The sequence below is a fragment of the Saimiri boliviensis genome, chromosome 9 (genome assembly GCF_048565385.1).
Source record: "Saimiri boliviensis isolate mSaiBol1 chromosome 9, mSaiBol1.pri, whole genome shotgun sequence".
In the NCBI taxonomy this organism is placed as follows: domain Eukaryota; kingdom Metazoa; phylum Chordata; class Mammalia; order Primates; family Cebidae; genus Saimiri; species Saimiri boliviensis.
The window spans coordinates 106349385-106374075 of NC_133457.1; the positions used below are offsets into that span (position 1 = coordinate 106349385).

A 24691-nucleotide genomic window follows, 5' to 3' on the forward strand; every position below is an offset into this window, starting at 1 on the left:
GGATATAGGAAGACTGGGGCCAATGTTTGGAAATGGAAACCGTGGGCAGGGAATAGATGGCAAGAGTATAGAGCAGAGAAAAAAAAAAAAAAAAACGTCTAAGACTAAGTGAAGAGGAACTCCAGAATTAACAATTATGAGGAAAATGAATGGAGAAATGGGGGGTCAGTGTTAGAGATGCAACCAGAAAACCAGGAAGTGAGTTGTCACTGTAGCATCCAAGGAAGGAACAAGGGTCAAGAAGGTACGGGTCAGCAGTCACAAATATGGCTGAGTAGTCAAGTAAGATGTAGCTTTAAACTTGCCCACTGAACCTACTGTCCTCAAAGTTACTCAAGAGCCAACCAAGAGTAATTTAAGGGAGAATGTTGGCATCACAAGCCATCCTGAAGAGGCTTGAGAAGAAAGTGGAAGGTGAGGTGAGGCAAGTAAACCATGCTGGCTGTGAAAAGGAGGGGAATTCAAAACAAGAGGAATGAAATATGGAGCCAAAATGGTGATCCTCTTAAAGATAAGAGAGGTTATGATTAAAGCAACGAAGAAAAAAAATTTTAAAACAGAGCTAATAAAGAGAAGAGTGAGAAAGAGCAGAGATAACTGATGATGGTAGGGTCCTGAAAGGCAAGAGCAGGGGTAGGTTGAAAGAAGCTATCTTTCCATCTGTGAGAGAAGAGGAGAGGATGAAAATGTGCTAATGCTTTGCAGGGAGGAATCGAAGTGTCCTAATGGCTCTGTTTTTTTTTTGAGAAGTGGGGTGAAACCATCTACCAAAAGTGTAGTCAGAGACGAGTTGCATCAAGAATTTGGAAAGAGAGGAGAATCTTTACTAATGGAGAGTAGAAAGTAAACTGAATAGAGAGATGAAAATTCTGTTCATTCACCTGATGGTCTATCTGATGCAAATTGAGAAGGGTCTGTCTGATGGATGTTAAGAAGGGTCTATCTGATGGAGGGTCTACCTGATGAAGATTGTGATAAGGAAACTCAAGCTAATAGAACTTGATCTTTCCAATTTGGAGAAAATTCTCTTTCTCACACCAGACCAGATGAATGGAAAATACAGATAAATGGTTATTTTATAATTTATTTATTTTATGCTTTATTCCCATCATTTTCTTTTTACACCTCACACTTCAGTATTTCTGAAATTACTGTGTATACTATACATGGTAGAAATCTAACTATAATTCCTTACGATTGTCTCAATTGTAAAGGACAATTAATTGACCAGTCAAAACTTTCCCCAGTGATTTAAAATGCCATCTTACTACCATATTAAATTATTTTATCATCTAGCATATGTTGTTTGGTTTTCTGTTCTATTTCACTGAGATGTAGTTTTTACTGTGATAGTATTTCTGTATTACATTGAGATGACATGTTTTGAAACTTGGTAGAAGAAGTCTTTTTCTTTTATTATTTTTCTTTTGCAAAGTTTTTTTGAGGTATCATTACCCATGTATTCTTCCAGAATATTTTAGGAATAATTTGATAAAGTTTCAAATATATTTCATCAACATTTTTATTGCAGTTGCATTTTTTTCTCTCTTTTTTTGGGAAGCAAAGAGCAGCTCTTTGTAACATGAGTCCTTCTTTCCAGTAATACCATATAAATCTTTATTTATTAATGCTTTTTTTATGACCCTCAGTTAAAAATGTTTTTATTTCTTATAAATTGCATTTCTAGGACTTTATTACATTGTTCATATTGTTTTTGCATTATATTAAAAAGTTTATTTTATAGTGTTTTGCATTCTATTAAAAAGTATGTGTAATAACATAAGAATAGCTCAAGGAATATTCATTAAACATACACTATCTGCTCTAAGAAATAAAACATTACTGTACTATTGAAGCACTCTGTATGCCCATCACTATTTTTTCCTTTCCCATCAGTAAATAAATAAATAATAAATTAATTTTTTATGAAAACAGATACTATAGGTAGTATCCTGATTTCTTTTCTTTTTTTTTTTTTTTTTTTGAGTTGGAGTTTCACTCTTTTCACCCAGGCTGGAGTGCAACGGCACAATCTTGGCTCCCTGCAACCTCTGCCTCCCAGGTTCAAGTGATTCTCCTGTCGCAGCCTCCCACGTAGCTGGGATTACAGGCACCTGCACCACACACAGCTAATTTTTGTAGTTTTAGAAAAGCCAGGGTTTTACCATGTTGGCCATGCTGGTCTCGAACTCCTGACCTCAAGTGATTCACCCACCTCAGCCTCCCTAAGTGCTGGGATAACGGGCGTGAGCCACTGCACCTGGCCTGAATTTTCTCTTAATCATTCTCTTTGTTTTTATTCAAAGCTCTAAATATATACATCTATCCAAAGATAATACATCATTTAGTTTTTCCTGATTTCTTTTAAATATATGTGGATTGAGTGTTTTCTATTCTATGATTTGCATTTGTCACTCATCATCATTTTGAGAACAACTATTTTGATGCACATAGTTGTATTTAACTCATCTACATTTTATGAATATATTCTTATTTATTCATTCCACCATTCTACAGTATACGAACATAGAGTTGTACCCAGGTGGGGCTGTCTTAGAATATAATTTAGCAGCATGCATTTGTACATTCGGTTGAACATACATACAAGATTTTACTAAGGTACACTTAGGAATAGAGGATCTACTCCTATGACTAGAGAGCATATCTGTCATTGTTTTTATAGAATAATGCCAAATTGTTTTCCAACATGGTGGTAGCACTGGCCCAAGCAATGTTCTGAAAGTCCCTACTTCTCTACATCTTTATAAACACTTGGTATTATCAGGTTTTAAAATTCTAGAACATCTGGTAAGTGTAAAATGATACTTCATTAAGGTTTTACATGTTTTTACCTATTTACTAGCATCTTTTAATGTTTGTTGGACATTACTGTCCTTTCTCTGTTGATCTATAAAGATTCATCATTTATGTTTGATACTAATCTTTTTATTGGCTATATGTGTTACTGAAAAACTTCTTTCAATTTGTGTCTCATGTTTCTCTTTATGTTATCTTTGACTATGGATCAGTTCTTAATTTTAATGTACTCAAATTGGTCAGTTTTTAGTTTTTGTATGTGAGAAAGAGAAAGACAAATTTAGTAGCAGAGACTGTTGATGGCCTCCCTATATCCCACTGAACAATGCTTACTGCAAAACACCTTCTACTTTACCTAAAGGCTGTGGGATCCAACTTGTTATCCACACAGAAAAATCAAGACGTGCCAGAGAGAAAATGCCCCCAAAACATTCTTCAAGCAATGAAAGGGAGTTGATGGATGAACATCCCCATTTCCTTACTACTTGGTTGGGTAATTCTGAGACATGTTTTACTAGCACTTCTCAAACTCTTTCAAACACTGAAACCACTGAGATAATAATAATTCCAAATCCACTGTAGACTCATGCCATCATAAAATACAATAAATATAAATTACTAGGGAAGTAAAATTTTAAAGTAAAAGTAAAACTGAAAAAGCAAAAAAGAAAAATAGTAAGTTCCCTCTTTTTAAATACTTTCTCTTTCTTTACTTGTCTTGTTATGGATTAGAATGAGTCAATGAGTCAGTGCTGGTCCTTGGACCTCATTTGGAATAGCAGTGTTCTAGAACTGAGTTATTCACATGGTAATTATTTGTTAAAAAATTTTGTATTGACCTTCTTCCGTTTCCTGTCTCACTTTCCCTCTTTCTCGTGAGTGTGTCCTGATACCATTTCCTAAATAAACTACTTTCATTTGTATCCTTATCTCAGGGTCTGCTTCTGAATAAACTGACTGAAAAGAGTTTTACTTAAGAAACACTTTCTCTATCCTGAAGTCATAAGAATACTTTTCTAAATGTTCACTGACATTTAAAAGTTACTCCTTTAATAAAATGTACTTGACTCATTTACAATTGTGCTACTGTGTATAACATGAGGTAAAAATCCAATTTTAATTCTTTCTCCTTATCCCAGGGAGACTGAAAAAAATATTTTCAATCACTCAGTTGATCAGTCTGATAATTTTAACTTCTGTCACATTTCCACATAATTATGGGTCTACTTCTATGTCCTATTATATTCAATGATTCTATTAGACTTTCCCTGTGTCAATATCACAGCTTAATTAACAACGAGATACAAGTCTTGCTATTTGGTCAAGTCTGTTACCTTGTATTTCATGTTCGGGACTGTCTTGACTACTCTTACCTTTTCCCCTTACATGAACATTTTATGACTAGCTTGTACCTTTTCAAAAAATTTTTGATATTTGAATTTCAGTTGTATGTATTATAGATCAATTGGAAGATAATATCACATCTTTAAAATAATAGGTTTTCTCATCCATAAACATGGTATATCTTTTATTTAGGCCTTCTTTAACATCTTTCAGTGCTTTATACATATATATGTGCATATTGAAAACTTAGTTAAATGTATGAGTAAATACCTTATATTTTTATTGTTATTGTAAATAGTGTCTTTAAGAAAATATCACATATTTGACAGAGGATCCAAGATGGCTGAATAGGAACAGCTCTGGATTGCAGTTCCCAGTGAAAACGCAGAAGGTAAGTGATGACCGCATTTCCAAACGAATTTTTACTGCCCACAGACCAGGATATTCCCGGGTGGAAAAGTGCCTCGAGTCTCCAGCATGGCTGTTTCAGCCAGCATAGTGGGTCTCTGCACAAAAACTCACACAAATCCGGGCACCGTTTCATCTGGCAACTGGAATGCCTGAGATAAAGAGTTGCCCATTCAACTGAAACAAGGGGCTGAAACAGGGAACCAGTTGATCTGGCTCAGCTGGTCCCACCCCAACAAAGACCAGCAATCTGAAACACTGTGGATTGAGAGTTTCACAGCAAGCACAGCTGGACCCGGGATGATCCAGCTCTGTGTGTGTGTGTGGGGGGGTGTCCGCCATTACTGAGGCAGTCCACCATTACCAAGGCAGTCTACCATTACCAAGGCAGTCCACCGTTACTGAGGCAGTCCGCAATTACCGAGGCAGTCTGCCATTAAAGAGACAGTCCACCATTACTGAGGCAGACCACCATTATTGAGGCAGTTCTAACTATATCCCTATAAACAAACCTTCAAGGAAGTTCACACAGCAGCTGGGCAGAGCCCATGGCAGCTCAGCAATGCCTCTGCTGGCAGACTGTGCCTAGGCTACCTCCTCGCTGGGCAGGGAATCTCTGAAAAAAGGCAGCAGAATGACAGGAACTTAAAAATAAAGCCCCACCTTCCTGGGACAGGGCACCTGGGAAAAAAAGGCGGTTATGAGTTCCACTGCAGCAGACTTAAATATACCTGTCCAGCAGCTCTGAACAGAACAATGGAGCTCACAGGTCAGCACTTGAGCTCCTATAAGGGACAGACTGTCTCCTCAAGCAGCTCCCCAACCCCTGTATAACCAAACAGGCACCTCATAAAGGAGAGCTCAGGTTGACATCTGGTGGGTATCCTTCTGGGACACTAGGACAAAGATAAAAGAAGAAGAAACTGGCAACAACCCTTACTGTTCTGCAGCCACTGCAAGTGATCCCCAGGCAAGCAGGGTCTGGAGTGGACCTCCAGAAGTCCTACAGCAGGGGGCCCTGACTGTTAGAAGGAAAACTAAGAAATAGAAAGAAATAATTTCATCAGCAATACAAAGAACATCCACTCAGAGACCCCATCTGAAAGTCACCAACCACAAGGACCACAGGTAGACAAATCCACAAAGATGGGAAGACACCAGCACAAAAAGGATGAAAATACCCAAAACCAGAACACTTCTCCTCCAAGGGATCACAACTCCTCACCAGCAAGGGAACAAGGCTGGATGGAGAATGAGTCTGATGAATTGACAGAAACAGGCTTCAGAAGGTGGGTAATAACAAACTTCTCTGACCTAAAAGAACATGTTCTAACACAATACAAAGAAACTAAGAACCTTGAAAAAAGGTCTGATGAAATGCTAACGAGAATAAACAGCTTAGAGAGGAATATACATGAATTGATAGAGCTGAAAAACACAATACGAGAACTTTGCGAAGCATACACAAGTTTCAATAGCTGAATCGACCAAGCAGAAGAAAGGATATCAGAGATTGAAGATCAACTCAATGAAATAAAATGAGAAGGCAAGAGTAGAGAAAAAAAGAGTAAAAAATGAACAAAGCCTCCAAGAAATAAGGGATTATGTGAAAAGACATAATCCACATTTGATAGCTGTACCTGAATGTGATGGAGAGAATGAATCCAAGCTGGAAAACACTCTTCAAGATGTTATCTCGGAGAACTTCCCCAACCTAGCAAGGCAGGCCAACATTCAAGTCCAGGAAATACAGAGAACACCACAAAGATATTCCTCAAGAAAAGCAACCCCAAGGCACAAAATCATCAGATTAACCAGGGTTGAAATGAAGGAAAAAATGCTAAGGGCAGCCAGACAGAATGGTCAGATTACCCACAAAGGGAAGCCCATCAGACTCACAGTGGATATCTCAGCAGAAACCCTACAAGCCTGAAGAGAGTGGGGACCAATATTCAACATCCTTAAAGAAAAGAACTTTCAACCCAGAATTTCATATCCAGCCAAACTAAGCTTCATAAGCAAAGGAGAAGTAAAATACTTTATGAACAAGCAATTGCTCAGAGATTTCATCACCACCAGGCCTGCTTTACAAAATCTCCTGAAGGAAGCACTAAACATAGAAAGGAAGAACCAGTAATAGCCACTCTGAAAACAAACCAAATGGTAAAGGGCATCAACACAATGAAGAAATTGCATCAACTAATGGGCAAAACAACCAGCTAGCATCAAAATGGCAAGATCAAATTCACACATAACAATATTAACCTTAAATGTAAATGGGCTAAATGCCCCAATCAAAGGACACAGACTGGCAAATTGGATAAAAGTCAAAACCCATCAGTGTGCTGTATCCAGGAAACCCATCTCACATGCAAGGATACAGATAGGATAAAAATAAAGGGATGGAAGAAGATCTATCAAGCAAATGGAGAGAAAAAAAAAAAAGCAGGAGTTACAATTCTAGTCTCTGATAAAATACACTTTGAACCAACAAAGATCTAAAGAGACAAAGAAGGGTATTACATAATGGTAAAAGGATCAATGCAACAAGAAGAGCTAAGGATCCCAAATATATACGTGCCTAATACAGGAGCACCCAGATACATAAAGCAAGTTCTTAATGATCTACAAAGAGACTTAGACTCCCACACAATAATAGTGGGAGCCTTTAACACTCCACTGTCAATATTAGACAGAGCAATGAGACAGAAAATTAACAAGGATATCCAGGACTTGAACTCAGACCTGGACCAAGCAAACCTAATAGACATTTACAGAACTCTCCACCCCAAATCCACAGAATACACATTCTTCTCAGCACCACATCACACCTACTCTAAAATTGACCACATCATTGGAAGTAAATCACTCCTCAGCAAATGCAAAAGAACAGAAATCATAACAAACAGTTTCTCAGACCACAATGCAATCAAATTAGAACTCAGCATTCAGAAACTAACTCGGAACCACACAACTTCATGGAAACTGAAAATCTGGCTCTTGAATGTTGACTGGATAAAAAATGAAAATATCAATAAATCCAGGAGCTGGTTTTTTGAAAAGATCAACAAAATAGACAGAACAATAGCCAGATTAATAAAAAAGAAAAGAAAGAATAATCAAATAGATGCAATAAAAAACGATAAAGGGGATACCACCACATATTCCACAGAAATACAAACCACCATCAGCGATTACTACAAACAACTCTATGCACATAAACCAGTAAACTTGTAAGAAATGGATAAATTCCTGGACACTTACACCCTCCCAAGCCTAAACAAGGAAGAATAGATCAATAACAAGGGCTGAAGTTGAGACAGCAATTAATAGCTTACCAGCCAAAAAAAGTCCAGGTCCAGATGGGTTTACAGCTGAAATCTACCAGACATATAAAGAGGAGCTGGTATTACTCCTTCTGAAACTATTCCAAACAATCCACAAAGAGGGAATCCTTTCCATATCATTTTATGAGACCAACATCATCCTGATACCAAAACCTGGCAGAGACTCAACAAGGAAAGAAAACTTCAGGCCAATATCCATGATGAACATAGATGCAAAAATCTTCAATAAAATACTGGCAAACCAATTGCAACAGCACATCAAAAAGCTTATCCATCAGGATCAAGTAGGCTTCATCCCAGGGATGCAAGGCTGGTTCAACATACACAAGTCTATAAACGTAATTCACCACATAAACAGAACCAAAGACTAAAACCACGTTTATCTCAGTACATGCAAAGAAGGCCTTCAACAAAATTCAACAGCCCTTTATGCTAAAAACTCTCAATAAACTAGGTGTCAATGGAACGTATCTCAAAATAATAAAAGCTATTTATGAGAAACCCACAGCCAATAACATACTGAATGGGCAAAAACTGGAAGCATTCCCTTTGAAATCTGGTACTAGACAAGGATGCCCTCTGTCACCCTTCCTATTCAGTATAGTATTGGAAGTTCTAGCCAGAGCAATCAGGCACGAAAAAGAAAAAGAGTATTCAATTAGGAAAGGAGGAAGTCAAATTGTCTCTATTTGCAGATGACATGATTGTATATTTAGAAGAACCTATCATCTCAGCCCAGAATCTCCTTAAACTGTTAAGAACTTCAGCAAAGTCTCAGGATACAAAATCAACAAATATATGGAAAAAAAAGCTTATTATCACTGGTCATTAGAGAAATACAAATCAAAACTACATTGAGATACCATCTCATGCCAGTTAGAATGGCGATCATTAAAAAATCTGGAGACAACAGATGCTGGAGAGGATATGGAGAAATAGGAACACTTTTACACTGTTGGTGAGAGTATAAATTAGTTCAACCATTGTAGAAGACAGTGTGGCGATTCCTCAAGGACCTGGAAATAGAAATTCCATTTGACCCAGCAATTCCATTACTGGGTATATACCCAAAGGATTATTAAGTCCTTCTATTATAAAGACAAATGCACACATATGTTCATTGCAGCACTGTTTACAATAGCAAGGACTTGGAACCAACCCAAATGCCTATCGATGATGGACTGGACAGGGAAAATGTGGCACATATACACCATGGAATACTATGCAGCCATAAAAAATGATGAGTTCGTATCCTTTGTAGGGTCATGGATGAACCTGGAAACCATCATGCTCAGCAAACTGACACAGGAACAGAGAATCAAGCACCACATATCCTCACTCATGGGCAGGTGTTGAACAATGAAAACACATGGACACAAGGAGGGGAGCATCACCCCCTGGGGTCTATTGTGGGGGAATGGGGAGGGACGGTGGGGGGTAGGGAGTTGGGGAGGGATAACATCGGGAGAAATGCCAGATATAGGTGATGGGGATGGAGGCAGCAAATCACATTGCCATGTATGTACCTATGCAACAATCCTGCATGTTCTTTACATGTACCCCAGAAAAATGCAATTAAAAAAATATATTTTAAAAAAAGAAAATACCACTTATTTATTAGCTTAATAGAAAGGCAATTGACTTTTTAATGTTAATGTCTTGGCAAACATGCTATATTCTTATATTAATTCTAATAATTTGTGTGCAGATTTCTTTGGATTATCTAAGTAGATAATTGTAGCATGTATAGTTAATAACAATTTTGTTCGATTCCAATCTTTTACTTTTATTTTATTTTCTTATCTTCAACTATACTACCAATACAGTCTTTAATAGAAATGATGATATGTCTATCTCCAATTTTAATGATAATGATGATATTGTTTCATCTTTGAGTATGGTGTTTGTGGGTTTTTAGTTATCTTTATCAATTTGAGGTGGTCATAGTTATTCCAGCATACAAGAATATTTTGTTTTTTGAATCATGCTGAGCATTAACTGATGCTTTTTCTGTATCTACTGTATTAATGTTATGTGTTTCCCCTCTTTTAGTATGTTACTATAGCAAATTAAACAAACATATTTACTTAAGTTAGACTAATACTAATTTCTTAAACTATTTTTTGCATATTTTTAGTTTTGGATTGTTTACTAATATTTTGTTTAGGGTATTTGTATCTTTTTTTTTCTCCTAATAAGCTCTTCTGCTTTTGATATCAAGGTTACAGTCTTGTCATAAATTGAAGGGGGAAGTGCTGCTTCTTTTTCCTGTCTCATAAAGTGTGTAAGATTGGGATTACAAACTCCTTGAGTGTTTGACTAATTGTACTTATGAAGTCACCTGGGACTGATGTGTACTTTGTTGCAAAAGTTTAAATTACTGATTCTATTTCCTTATTTGTTGTAAAACTATATAGAATTGCTTTTCCTTAAGTCAAGTTTTTAAATTAATATTTTGCCATATCACCTAAATTTTACATTTATTGGTATAAGATTATATACACTATCGCATTTTATCCTGTTTATTTTGAAATACACACAAATGCATAAAACAAACATCTCATTGATTTTTCAGTACTGAACTTCATACCACGACCTTGCTTTTATCATTTTCACTCCTTAAGCACACATCTCTAAACACAATAGAGTTTATCATCAAATAAAGTAATTATAGTAAATAGTGCTAAACTATTTTACAAAGGCCAGTCTGGGAGAACTAATACCTTTACAATGTTAACTTCCATTCCATGAACATGTTCTATCCCAGCATTTATTTAGACATTCTTACTGAGCATCTGTATTAATCTTCTTGTTTTGTTTTTAAAAATCTTGTTTCTTGCTTCAGTTCTTAGGGGGTGTTGGCTTTGTAGGATCAGATCTATTCTTTTTAATAAAAAAGAAAGCATTTAAAATCTGTCCAACAACCTTTTCTTTCTTTAATTGTATTTTAGGTTTTGGGGTACATGTGAAGAACATGCAAGATTGTTGCATAGGTACACACATGGCAGTGTGACTTGCTGCCTTCCTCCCCATTGCCTATATCTGGCTTTTCTCCCCATGCTCTCTCTCCCCAACTCCCCATCCCCCACTGTCCCTCCCCTATTTCCCCCTGACAGACCCCAGTGTGTGATGCTCCCCTCCCTGTGTCCATGTGTCCTCACTGTTCAACACCCACCTATGAGTGAGAACACGTGGTGTTTGATTTTTCTGCTCTTGTGTCAGTTTGCTGAGAATGATGGTTTCCAGGTTCATCCATGTCCCTGCAAAGGACACGAACTCATCGATTTTTATGGCTGCGTAGTATTCCATGGTGTATATGTGCCACATTTTCCCTGTCCAGTCCATCATCAATGGGCATTTGGGTTGGTTCCAGGTCTTTGTTATTGTAAACAGTGCTGTAATTAACATTCGTGTGTATGTGTCCTTACAGTAGAACGATGTATAATCCTTTGGATATATACCCAGTAATGGAATTGCTGTGTCAAATGGAATTTCTATTTCTAGGTCCTTGAGGAATCACCACAGTGTCTTCCACAATGGTTGAACTAATTTACACTCCCACCAACAGTGTAAAAGTGTTCCTATTTCTCCACATCCTCTTCAGCATCTGTTGTCTCCAAATTTTTTAATGATCGCCATTCTAACTCAATGTGGTTTTGATTTGCATTTCTCTAATGACCAGTGATGATGAGCATTTTTTCATATGTCTGTTGGCCTCATGTATGTCTTCTTTTGTAAAGTGTCTGTTCATATCCTTTGCCCACTTTTGAATGGGCTTTTTTTTTTTCTTGTAAATCTGTTTTAGTTCCAGCAACCTTTTCTTAGGCAACCTTCTAAGAAGTGGTATGTGATGGCCTGGTTTAGCAGGCCATTCTGCCAGTTACTAGGTAAGTCCTTGTTTTAAATATTTCCAACTCATAGGGAAAGGAAATAATTAGATATATTCATGCATTACTTGGCTGGATAAGGGGTCTGTGACCTGTGGGGCAGTGATATGAGGAGTAGTTAAGGAAGAGAAATAATTAGGCAGCAGGAAGATTCTCCATGGAGAGAGGGCTTTTTAAGTGTTTTGAAGGAGCAGCCTGAATTTAGTTACCAGAGATACTGCTCCTTCCTGTAATTGTTTCTATACAATGAGATCCTTCCATTGAAGCCCTCTTTTCTTATTTGCCATATGTCCTGAATGTAGGCTTGGAGTGGGAACTCTTGCTCTCTGCATCACGGACTAGCAAATAAAGATGACCAGGGCATTAATCTCTCTCCATTCCCTACTCCCATCCGCCAGCTCCATGGCACACTCCTGTTTTTAGCACTTGTTGGTCAAAGTTAGAGGTACTCAGGCAGATAGACTTGGAAGTCTTTTATTCCAAATCCCGAAGGGGCTTTCTGTCCAGGCAGTCTCAGCTTCATCATCTCTTCTCCACCTGGGACTCCCTCCCCCATGATGTCTTGCATTAATTCTTTCACGAGCAATCATGGCACCCTCTTGTAGTTCTCAGGGAAGGTATGAAGGTGTTTTTCTCTATATTTCTTTAGGATAGTAGTTTAAGAAGAGTGATCAAAACTCTTATTTCCATCACTGAGACCTAAAAGGCAGTATTGTGGAGTTTAACAAAGATCATGGGTTGGAGCCTGACTGCCTGGGTTTATGCCCTGTACTCACCACCTATTTGCTGTATTACCTTGGCCAAGCTGCTTAATGTCTCTGTGTTCCACTTTCCTTACTTTAAAATAAGAATAAAAATACTACCTACTTCATCGGTTGTCCTGGGGATTCGGTATATTAATAAACACAAAGTGCTTGGCTAAGTGTCTGGCACAAAGTAAATACTATCTATGTTTGATCCTCCCCCTGGCCCCATTGCACTCTCTGAGAACAGCTCTAGGGTTGCCTGGAGATCACTAATTTGATTTTTTGTAGAGACAATTAGGATTGTTGCTATATCCAGTGGTGTCCTTCCCTCAATCTGCTCTTTCTCAATGATGTTATATTGCTAATCCTAGAAGCTATATCTTCTCATAGCTTACTGAACTTTCTACAATCTTCTTCTGATTTCTATCATAAATAATCTTCAAGTCTTTTTTTTTCTCTGAGGACTCAGAATTCATTCATTCAATAATGTATTTATTGTTTGCTTATTTATCTACCTGGCACTGTCCCTCTAAGTGCTTGGGAAGTAGCAGCAAGCAAAATGTCAGGAAACATTTTTGTCTCTGTGGAATGCATTGTAGCAGGAGAAGATAGATAATAAGACGTATAATGAAATACACAGTATGTCAGATGATAATTGCTAAGGAGACACCCAAAGCTGGGAAAGGGACAAAGAGTGTGGTGTAGGCAGCTTCCAGTTTTTAATAGAATGGTCTGAGAAGAGCTCGCTGAGAAGTGACATTGGAATAAAGACTTGAAGAAGCTGAAGGAAGCACCCTGCTTATTTGGCAGAATATTACTCTACCCAAAAAGGATGGCAAATACAGAGGCCCTGAGGCAGGGATGCCCCTGAAATATCTGAAGAGAATGATGACTGAATTTGCATAGTGAGGCACAAGTAGCAAGAGACGACAGAGAGGTGAAAAGAGGTGGGAATTCTGCTCATCTTGGATGTGGGAACCACTGCAAGGCTTTGGGTTTTTAATCGCAGTGATATGAGAAAGCATCAGGGGGTTGGGAGCAGAGGGAGTGATATGATTTGCTTTGTGATTTAACAACATCATTTTGGTTGCTGTGTTGAGAAGAGAACACAGGAGCCACGGGTGAAGCTACAAAGATGATTTAGAGGCTGCTGGAATAATCTCAGTTGTAGAGTACAGTGGTTTGGACCTAAGAGGTAGCAGTAGAGGCTGTGAGAAATGGTTAAGGTCTTGATATATATTACAGGATGAACTAGAAGAATGTGTTAGTGACTCAGATGTGGGGAGCAGCAGGGCTGCTGCTTTGTACAAAGCCAGGGGATCTTAATCAAAGGCAATAAAAGTTGAAGAGGTTTTCTTTTTCTTTTTTGAGACAGGGTCTTGCTCTATCACCCAGGTTGGAGTAGAGTGGTGCAATCATGGCTCACTGGGGCCTCAACCTTCTGCCTTCAGGCAATCCTCACACTTCAGCCTCCTGAGCAGCTGAGATCACAGGCACACACCACCACACCGCACCCAGTGTGTGTGTGTATGTGTGTGTGTAAAGATGAGATTTCATCATGCTGCCCAGGTTGGTCTTGAACTCCAAGGCTCTGCCAATCCACCCACTTTGGCCTCCCAAAGTGCTGGGATTATAGGGGTGAGCCACCATGCCCAGCCAGAAGGGGTTTTCTTTGAAGATATTTAAGCCCATTTTGACAAAAGCGAGGAGTCAAGGTTTTTGGTTGGAGCCATTAATAAAACTAAGATGCCATTAATTAAGATGGTGAAGACAGTGGGAAGAACAAGTTGAGGGATGGTCAGGGGCTCAGTTTGGAATGTGTTTAATTCCATGGGCTGATTAGTAATCTAGGTGGAGAGGTTGAGGAGACAGATGGATAAATGACTCTGGAGGGATGGGGAGAGGTCTGGCCTGGAGGTATCAATTGGGAACATTATTAACATATGGATGGATTTTAAAGCCAGGAGACTTGAAGAAATAATTGGGCAAATGAATGTGGATCCAGGGTCAGCAAACTGCGGCTCTTGGGTTGAATCCAACCAGCTGCCTGTTTTTGTAAATAAAATTGTACTGGAACACTGCTGCACCCATTTGTTTATCCATTGTCTCTGGCTGTTTTCCTGCTGCAATGGCAGCTTGAGTAGCTGCTACAGATCCCCTTGTGGACAAAGCCGATCCTTTAAGATCTAGCCAGCCCCTGGTATGGATATGAATGAGAAAAAGTCCCAAGAATTGGCCCAATAAGGTTGGGATTTTGGCTGTGTCCCCACCCAAAATCTCATCTTGAATTGTAATCCCCATAATTCAATTCCTCCATGCCAAGGGAGGATCAGGTGTAGGTAATTAAATCACAATGGCAGTTTCTCCTATGCTGTTTTCAGGATAGGGAGTGAGTTCTCAGGAACTCTGATGGTTTTGTAAGTGTTTGGTAGTTTCTCCTGCGTTCATTCTCCTTTCCGCTGCTTGTAAAGAAAGTGCCTTGCTTCCCCTTCACCTTCTGCCATGACTGTAAATTTCCTGAGGCCTCCCAGCCGTGCTCAACTCTGAGTCAATTAAACCTCCTTCCTTTATAAATTACCCAGTTTTAAGCAGTTATGTATAGCAGTATGAAAATGGACTAATAAATGCTGTTTAAAAAGAACCAGCAACTGCAATTCCAACATTTTCAGTGGCTAAGATGGGAGGACAGCTAGAGGCTGGGAGTCTGAGATCACCTTGGGCAACACAATGAGACCCTGTCTCTATAAAAAAGTAAAAAGAAAAATAAATCAGCTGAGCATCGTGGCACATACCTACATGTGATGATACATGCCTATATGTGCCTATCTCACGTGTCCTAGCTACTGGAGAGGGTGAGGTGGGAAGGTCATTTGAGCCGAGGAGTCAGAGGCATACCACTGCCCTCTAGCCTGGGAGACACAGGGTAACCCTATCTTTAAAACAAAAACAAAGGAGAAGGCACTGAAGAAGGAGGAAATCTAGAAGTGTTTGATGAATTGGAAGCAAAGTACAAAAATTGTTTTAAGAAGGATTTAATTAACAACCAGCTGTGTCAAATATTGCCAGTTGGTGAAATAAAATCTCACTCTCTGAGTAATGACTACTGGATCCCATGATGTGAAGGTCACAGGTGATCTTTAAAGAAGTGTTTTGGTGGAATGGCAGGAATCTAAGTAACTTTGGTTGAAAGGATTCAAGAACAAATAGAAAGAATGGATGCATACAGAGGGGATGCTGGGTGTTTGTGTTTTTTGTCTTTTTAAAGATGGGAGAATATAACCAGTTACAGAGGGAAATTTTGAGGTAGGGTGGAAAGGGGACAATTGCTGGAGCAATGACATTGAGTTAAAAAAATAGTAAGTAGTATTTGGTGCATTAAGTAGAGAAACTGACCTTTATTTAGAAAGCGAATGGGTCATCCATAGAAACACAGAGGTGAGGGGGAGGTCAAATAGGTGGGCAACATGTGGGCAATGAGGGTTGGAGGGAACTTCTTTGAATGGTTTCAGTTTTCTCAGTCCACTAGGTAACAAGGTCATTTGTGGAAGTGACAACAGGTAGATGTGCTAAAGGTCTGAAGATGGGAGAAATACTCTCTGGGAGACTAGAGCAGGCGTCCCCAAACTACGGCCTGCAGGCCGCATGTGGCCCACTGAGGCCATTTATCTGGCCTCCCGCCGCACTTCAGGAAGGGGCACCTCTTTCATTGGTGGTCAGTGAGAGGAGCACAGTATGTGGTGGCCCTCCAATGGTCTGAGGGACAGTGAACTGGCCCCCTGTGTAAAAAGTTTGGGGACGCCTGGACTAGAGGGATGAATGGGGCAGGGGAAGACCTTATTACCAGGTGACTTTAAAAACCGGCTCCTGTGGTGCTTCTGGCTTCCAAGTGACAGTGGTTAGCACAGTAGTGTGTAGCAGCCGTGGAAGGGAAGACCTAGCACAGGCAGGAAATCAGATGGAGGTAGGGTTGTGAATACCTGAAAATAAGAATGAGGCTGAGGTGTTGGGGGAGAATGCAGGGAAGTAACCGGAATGATCAGCCAAGGATCAGCTGGGTAGAGAAGGGAATGAGGGCAACCAATGGGTAGCAAGTCCTAGTGGGGCTGAATTTTTGGAGCTACAGTACTAGAGGGAAGAAATTGAAGAGAGAAGAGATGTGGTCAGAGTAAAATGTTTGAAAATGAGATTACAGAGGGGTTAGAGGTTATTTAAAAGTGGACTTTTGCCCAGGGCAAACAGAAATTTTGCATAGATCTCTGGTTTTGTTTTTCCTAAACACCCTGAAATAAAGAGCTGCCTATGATGTCTGATGTTAGCCACACACCACTTAGCAAAGCTCTTGGCAGAGAGTAAGTTAAGGGCTTTACACATAGACTTTCATGTACTATAGCCTCTGTAGAGAGGCATTTTACAGATGGGGCACTGGAGTGTGCAGAATGCAAGTCCTTTAACCAAAGTTGCATAGCTAAGTCGTGGATGAAGACTGGATATAGCTCAGACGCTTCTGTTTCCAAAGCATTTTCCAAATTACCCCTTTCTTCTATCATCTGGTAGATCTGTGGGTCCAGAAGGCTGAAAGGCAGTCATAGCATCTTTTAGTAGCAAAATCAGGGTGTCTCAGCCCAAGAAAGAGGTTCTTTCCACCCACGACATTGCCAGTCCATAGTCAAGATGTCCTTTACACGAGATAGACCTACTTTCCTTTGATTATACTAGGTCTCTGTCTCTGTATCTCATTGTAAAAAGAAATCTTGACCAAAAAAAAAATGCTTTTTTGTCTTATCTTCTAATTCTGTGTCACTTTTCCATTCTTTATTCTTTGTAATTCTTTAATGAAGCCACATTTTCCCTTTCCACAATTTCATTTCTTCTGCTATCCAACAGCATGAAACTTTCCATCCTTTTGACAGAGTTCTACAACAAAGGTTAATTACTTTATAATTTCATTCTCTTAAAAAAAAACAGCACACTCAAATTGCTAATTTTAGCTGTGCTTCTTGTCAGTGGGTTCATGTAAATTCACTGCAATTAAACCAGATGTTTTCTTGTGCCTTAAAGTCAGGTGGTAATTTAAGGAAAATTTTCATTTCAACATAAAGGAGGACAGAGTGTTATCAAGAGAAGTCCTCTCCTCTCCTCTCCTCCCCTCCCCTCCCCTCCCTTCCCTGCTCTATTTCCACATCTGAAAACAAGTTCACAATAGTGAACTTTGTGAGTAGATATGAGAAATTTCAAGGTAGCATATAAAAGCAAAGAGCCCTGCCCAATTCAACAGGAATTTCTCTTGCTACTTTTCTTATCTAGGTCTTTTTTTTTTTTTTTTTCTTTTTTTGGTCTCTGCACTTCAGTTGCCATATTTGCTTTTTCATTCATTATAAAGAGGCTTGGAACAAACTTAATAAGAGAGATTTAGTTAATTTTAGTCTCATATTTCCTAGTTGTGTTGGAGAAAACATATTCGTTCCAGATAAATCTTTACAACTTAAGTCATAACTATCGCCTTTTAATTGAACTATGCAGTGGTATGCTACTAAATGATTCACAACTTGCTTTTCAGGGAAAAATTTAAAAAAATTTTTGCCAATTTCCATGGTGTAAATATTTACACTATGGTTGATTTGAAGCAATGAATGTGATACTGCTGAACTTGGAGGTGGGAAGAGATGCAGGTTAGTCTGTTAGCTTTGAATATAGTTAATATACGTCATACATATCCCCCAATTTCACAAACAATACCCATAAATGGGACACTGTGGTATCAATGAAAAGGTATGGAATTTGATGTGGGATAGTCATTCATTCATCCACCTATTCATTCAACAACAGTTAATGAGCCCATACTATGGATTAGCACAGTGAACAAAACAAAACAAAGTTTCTTTCCTCATTAAGCTGATATCCCTTATAGAGAGATAAAGTAATCAATATACAGCACGAAGTAGAGAGAAATAAAGGAGAAAAGAATGATAGAGATTTTGGCCAGGAATAGAATTATATATCAGGTGGTCAGGGAAGGCCCTTCAGGTAAGATTTTGAAATCTATTTATTCTTCTTCTGCACAACTATATCAATAGCATCTACAACACAGTGTTTGAGAATTGACTGTAATAATGGAGAGTATCACCACAATGCCTCGCTCATAGTGGGCATCGGAAAAACATAACTGCATTTCTCTTTACCCTTTATAATACCTCGAGATCATCTTTGTAAACAACTCAAATGTACTGAACTCTAATAAAGGGATGGCTTCAGGACTCACTAAGATGTGAACAGCTTTTACCCTTACACAAAATGACTCTGGAATGCTTTGCTTACTGCCTTGTTGCTATTGCTTTTTCTGCTTTTCCCCTCACTTTTCCCTTTTCCAGGTTTTATGTGCCACATCTTGTTACTACAGATGTACTCATTCTTAGCAACATGCAGCCTCCTTCAAGTTGACTGTGACCTGAGAAACCCGATGATCGGCTCATTAGAAATGTACACTTAATAAAGGTACTCGTTCCTGAGATATGTCAGTCTTCCTTACAATTAAAGTACATGAGCTTTTTAAAAAGGATAAATAAATATGTTTTATATATAATTAATTGCATTAAATATCAATTATATTAATTATAGTATATATTATGTTATTAATTATAATCAATTATGTTATATATAATCATTATATGGGATCCTACGTTTCCTTATTTGTAAAATAGGAAAAACAATGCTCTTTTCTCCTTCACATTTGGTGTTAAGATTAAATGAATCTATATGCTAGTGAAAATGCAAAATCGTACAACTTCTATGGAAGAGTACCTCTCAGCAGCTAACAAAACTCCATATGCACTTACTCTCTGACTCTGGCAATCCCACTTTTAGGAATTTATCCTAAAGATGACCCCAAAGTCCAGTGTGTGGGGTCTGCAATGAGGATGGACTGGAAAGGTGTAAGGAAGGGATGGATCATGAAGACAGACTGTGTAAAACTTCCAGCTCCAGGATGGGACTTGGTGGAAGTGAGAATTAGGGGCAGAGTGAGAAGAGGCTGACACATTTTCCCTTATCTTTCCATGAGATTTTACAGCTGAGAATGTGAATCTGGGTTCTACTCAGGGTCATAACTCTGAGGCATTTAGAACTTGCTTATATAAAGACAAGAGTATTAGATCCTACTGAATCCCAGCAACACACACACATACACACACAGTCACACATGCACACACACACACATACACACATACACACACAAAGAAATTTTTAAAAATGTACAAGACACAATTGCCATGGTAGAAGTCCTATCTTCAAGTTCTAAGGCTAAACTGAGTCAAGCGGGGTCTTTTTTTTTTTTTTTTGAGACCGAGTTTCACTCTTGTTGCCCAGGCTGGAGTACAATGATGGGATCTCAGTTCACTGCAACCTCTGCTTCCCAGGTTCAAGTGATTCTCCTGCCTCATCCTCCAGAGTAGCTTGGATTACAGGAATACACCATCACGCCTGGCTAATTTTGTATTTTTAGTAGAGACGGGGTTTACCCATGTTGGTCAGGCTGGTCTCAAACTCCTGACCTCAGGTAATCCGCCTGCCTCGGCCTCCCAAAGTCCTGGGATTACAGGTGTGAGCCACTGCGCCTGGCCAATAGGGGTATTTTCTTTATGCAACTGACAATGACGGTGCTCTGGCTAGACCCTTTCAGATCTTTTTATACCATTTTTGTGCACCTCTAGCCTTTGCCTACATGTGCAAAGAGAAAAAAGTTCCTGAAATTTTACTTCCAAATCTCTCCTACCGATCCCAGCCCCTAACTGTTGGCTGGCAGCTTCCTTGCCGAACTTAGGACATCTGTGATATATGGCCCACCCTGAACAGTGAAGGCTCAGGTTGCAGTCACTTTTTGCTGGACTTAGCCAGAAGCTGCACCTTGTCTTTCTCCCCTTCCTTGTCCCACTTCCCTTACTCCCCTCCCAGTCTCCCCTGGGAAAACTTTCTTAATCAGTCACCTATGCATGAAGCTTCATCTGAGTCTGATTCTGGGGAACTATCTAAAGCTGTGCCACAAGGTAAGAGGCAGCATGGCTGGAGGGGAAACTGAAATATGGTCATAAGGAAGTATTTCCTAAGTATGTAAGTCCTAGAATTGACTAATTCTAGCCTATCACTAAGGTAACTGCGGTAAGCCTGGGAAGAAACATCCAAGTCAATCTGTGGCAGTCAAGGAATGCTTCCTGGAGGAAGTAACATTTGAGTAAAGACTTGAAAGATTAATAGAGGTTTCCTTGTAAACATGGAGGAGAAGTCATTCCAAGCAGGAGACGTGGCATGGGGAAGGACAGAGAGGCAGGAAAAGTTCTATGTTCTAGCAGTAGCGGCTCTAGGTTCTTGGAGTCTCAAGTTATGAGGAAGATAACAAGGGCAGAAGCACACTTACTAGAAACTTGTGGGGTATGGAGGTGGGGTGAGGTGGGAAGGGAGACATGGAGGCTCCTAGGCTGACTTTTAGATCTCTCTCTTGAGTTACTAGGTGCAGTTCATTGAGATGAGGACCACAGGGAAAGCCATTATAGAATCGGAGATGAGTTCATTTTCAAATACCTTGAGTTTGATATGACTGTCATACAGCCAAGTGAATATTCACTTCTGGGTGCATCCAATGTGTATGCTAAGCTTTTTAATTCTCACATAATTCAGCACTGTCTGACTTCCAAATTCAACATGTTTAAACAATGTGTTGCATGTTTTCTCTTTCCAAAGGCATCAGTGCAGTCAAGCCTTGGACAGAGAAGGTGGTGGATACAGTTGGGGTATCTGTCCCCTCCCAAATCTCATGTTGAATTGTAATCTTCAATGCCGGATGTGTGACTGGGTCACAGACCTGGATCCCTCATGGCTTGGTGCTGCCTTCGCGACAGTGAGTGAATTCCCCACAGATCTGCTTGTTTAAAAGTGTGTGACACCGCACCATCAATCTCTCTCTTGTGCCTGTTTCTGCCACGTCGTGTGCCCGCTCCTACTGCATTTTCCACCATCAGTAAAAGCTCCTCAGCCTCCTCAGAAGCCAAGCTATGTCAGTGCTATGATTTCCATACAGCCTGCACAACAGAACTGCGAGCCAATTAAATCTCCTTTCTTTATAAATCACCTGGTCTCAGGTATGTCTTTATAGGAATGCAAGAACGTTCTAATACACTGGTATGAAGTGAGAAGGGGAATGGGGGTACAAAAGGGCCAAAGCTGGGTGCATGTCTGTGGCGGGCACCGTGATAGAAAAGTACCTCCTGGAGGGGTGTAATGCACAGCTTACATCATCCTTCATTGAAGACCTTGGACAAGAAAGGTGTGTCTGAGGGAATTAACAGTGTAGGGAAAACGAAAGCCTCCTAACTGACTGGCATGGCCCCGTGAGCAGATTCAACATCCCCCTTCCCAGGTGAGCTCTCCTCCCTTGCTTACCGTCTTCCTCAGTCTGGACCACCAGCTCCTCACTTTCCATTCGGCCCTCGGGGTTGGACAGCAGGAGTCGCAGCCGGATGGTCATGAAGGGGCGCAGGCCTCGCAGGGTGTAGTGGGAGGAGGTCTGGATGACCTCCTCGGCCTCGTACTGCTGTTGGTTGAACACATACTGGTACTGCACGGTGAGGTTGTAGCTGTGGCAGCGGGTCACCGTGTAGCCGAAGGGTTCCCACTGCAGGGTCAGCTGCCGGGCTCGGATGTCCACGATTTCCACGTTCTGTGGGCCATGCACCGGATCTGTAAGACACACAGGCAAGAAAAAAGGGCTCTGAGGAGACTGCCAGGAAGCCGGGGCGCATGTTCTGCTAAAACAGGGGAGCACAGCTTTTCCAAACTATCTCCACCATTCAGTCACTGCCATCATGATTTTGGCCCCATGTAGTATAATTTAAAGAACAGTTTTCTTTAAATCAGTCTCCCTTGTCTTATTTAAATACATGCATCGAATAGAAAACCTCGTAAGTAAATGTTAACCATAAAAATAAATGTGAAATTGTTAAATTCTTAAGAGTGTATCAGAGTGCCACTGAAAATCTTGATACCACAAACAGCACGCTCCCCACTTCTGGGATATGCTTATTTAGACGGCTGCTGAGAGCTGACCTGCCTCCTTATACTGAATTCAGCCACAGCCTGTCCCCTTTGGAGGTCAGCCTCTCCTCTTCAGCCAACAACATCCAGATGCACAAGCTGGAAACTGAGTCACAGCCTCAACCTGCAACACCCAGTTTATCCATGCAGTCATCATGACCCACCGACTCTGCTTTGGGATCTGCGCTCCTTCCCTTGAGTACACAGTTCATCATTTCCCAACCTCTCACAAAAGTTCTCCACCCCTCTTGTCTGCTCTCCACTTTCTCCCTAAGCGGCCCCTCTGGGAACGTCATTATAAAAGCCAATCTGAGCACGCCTTCTCATTCTAATGCTGTCTCCCACTCCACGCTTCCTACTGATCTTGGTCGCAGGTCACCATGCATAACATCGTCTATGTCTCATTTTCTTAGGAATATTCTATTTATACTTTATGCACATTAAATAGATTTTTCATATACAAAACAGGTTATCACAAACAAGATGTTTTTCAGAAATCCTCACGTATCAAGCTCAGTTTATGTTGAGGTTTAGGCATTCGTTTCTCAGGGGTGGTTTGTTTTGTTTTTTTGAGATGGGAGTCTGACTCTGTCTCCTAGGCTGGAGTCCAGTGGCATGATCAGAGCTCGTCCCAACCTCAAACTCCTAAGCTCAAGCGATCACGATCCTCTAGCCTTAGCCTCACAAGTAGGTGGGCCTATACCATGCTTGGCTAATTTTTTTATTTTTATTTTTTCAGATATGGGGTCTCTCTATGTTGCCCAGGCTGATCTCAAACTCCTGGGCTCAAGCGATCCTCTTGCCTTGGCCTCCCAAAGTGATGGGATTGCAGGCACTATTTACCATGCCTGGCTCTGGGGTCAGGCATTTGTTATTGTAGAAACATAATTTCTCATGTGATGGACACCTCAGAAATTCTTGTGTCAGATTTTCTTCTCTGGGAGGAGTTAAGCACAGGCTAGAGATTAAATCAGTACTTCTCCCCATACTTACAGGACTACAGAATTATGTATCCTCTTTGGGTCCACTTTTTATTTCATTTGTAAAATGATGACAATCGTAGCTAACCTCATTGCAGGGGAAGGGGAAGTTAGATGAGACGCTTGTACAGCAGTTAGAATTAGAACTTAATAAGCACTCTTCATATAACTAGGGTGTGTTGTTTGTTTTGCAGTAATAGTAATAATACACATGCAATAGTAATAACAGTATTCCACATGCCTTGTGAGTGGCAGTGCTGGGAGCACCCTTATGCAGCATGATGGACTAGAGTTCCCTCCTCTGCTCCAATCCCCTCAGAGCATTTAGGGGTAAGGCTACCTCTGCACCAAGGCAGCAATTAGAAAGCGGGAGTGCTACGGGTGCTAGCTGATCTGTCCCTATGGGAAAATGTCCTGTAACTTGTGTTAGAGTCTTAGCAAGGAACACAGTTCACAGGAATGTCAGGACACCTGGCGAGCCAGCACAGTGCTGCCCACGGGGTGTTGAGGATAGTGGGCAGCCCCAGCCCCTGATCTGCTGAGAAGTTCATGGTCCCTCTTAACAGCCGAATTACTCGTGCTCACAGGTCCTTTGTGCAAAGCAGAGCCAGCACCCCAAAATCAAATGGGTGACTTTGAGGATGTGACACCGAGCGAGCTGTTGCTGAGGGGCTGCTGTGGAACAGAAGGTGACACGTGTTCCCCGTGGCTGGGGATTGTGATCGGGTGGGGTTGCAGCTGCTGGCTAAACATCTCGACGTTGTACCAACTGCACTGAGAACAGGTGCACAGCGCACAGACAGCAGGAAGCCCCGAGCATCCCCACCAGCCTTGCCTAGCTGGAGCCTCTCCACTCGTCCAGGTGCCAGAACTCTGCTGGCAGGGAGCCACTGCCCCTGCTGAGGGTCTCTTCAGCACTCCTCCCCTGGGTGTGCCCTCCAAACTGATGCCAAGCCCCAATACCACACTCACCCACATGGCACTCTCGCCTCCCTCCTGAGGCAGGGAGAACAGGAACACTGAAGACCCATTTAAGCCCAAGGCTAAGACCATATTTTACTGACCATCTTAAAAGGTACCAT

At 40.5% G+C, this 24691-nt stretch overlaps 1 protein-coding gene across 15 annotated transcripts in view; it reads right to left on the reverse strand.

The window, feature by feature from the left end:
• The window catches only part of PTPRT (protein tyrosine phosphatase receptor type T), a 1134111-nt gene that overhangs the window by 390922 nt on the left and 718498 nt on the right, over window positions 1-24691 (reverse strand). For all 15 annotated transcript variants that reach the window (XM_039479697.2, XM_039479693.2, XM_039479696.2 and 12 more), the window contains exon 8: window positions 21979-22275. In XM_039479697.2, coding sequence (XP_039335631.1) covers window positions 21979-22275 — 297 coding nt within the window. The remainder of the gene's footprint in view (window positions 1-21978; window positions 22276-24691) is intronic.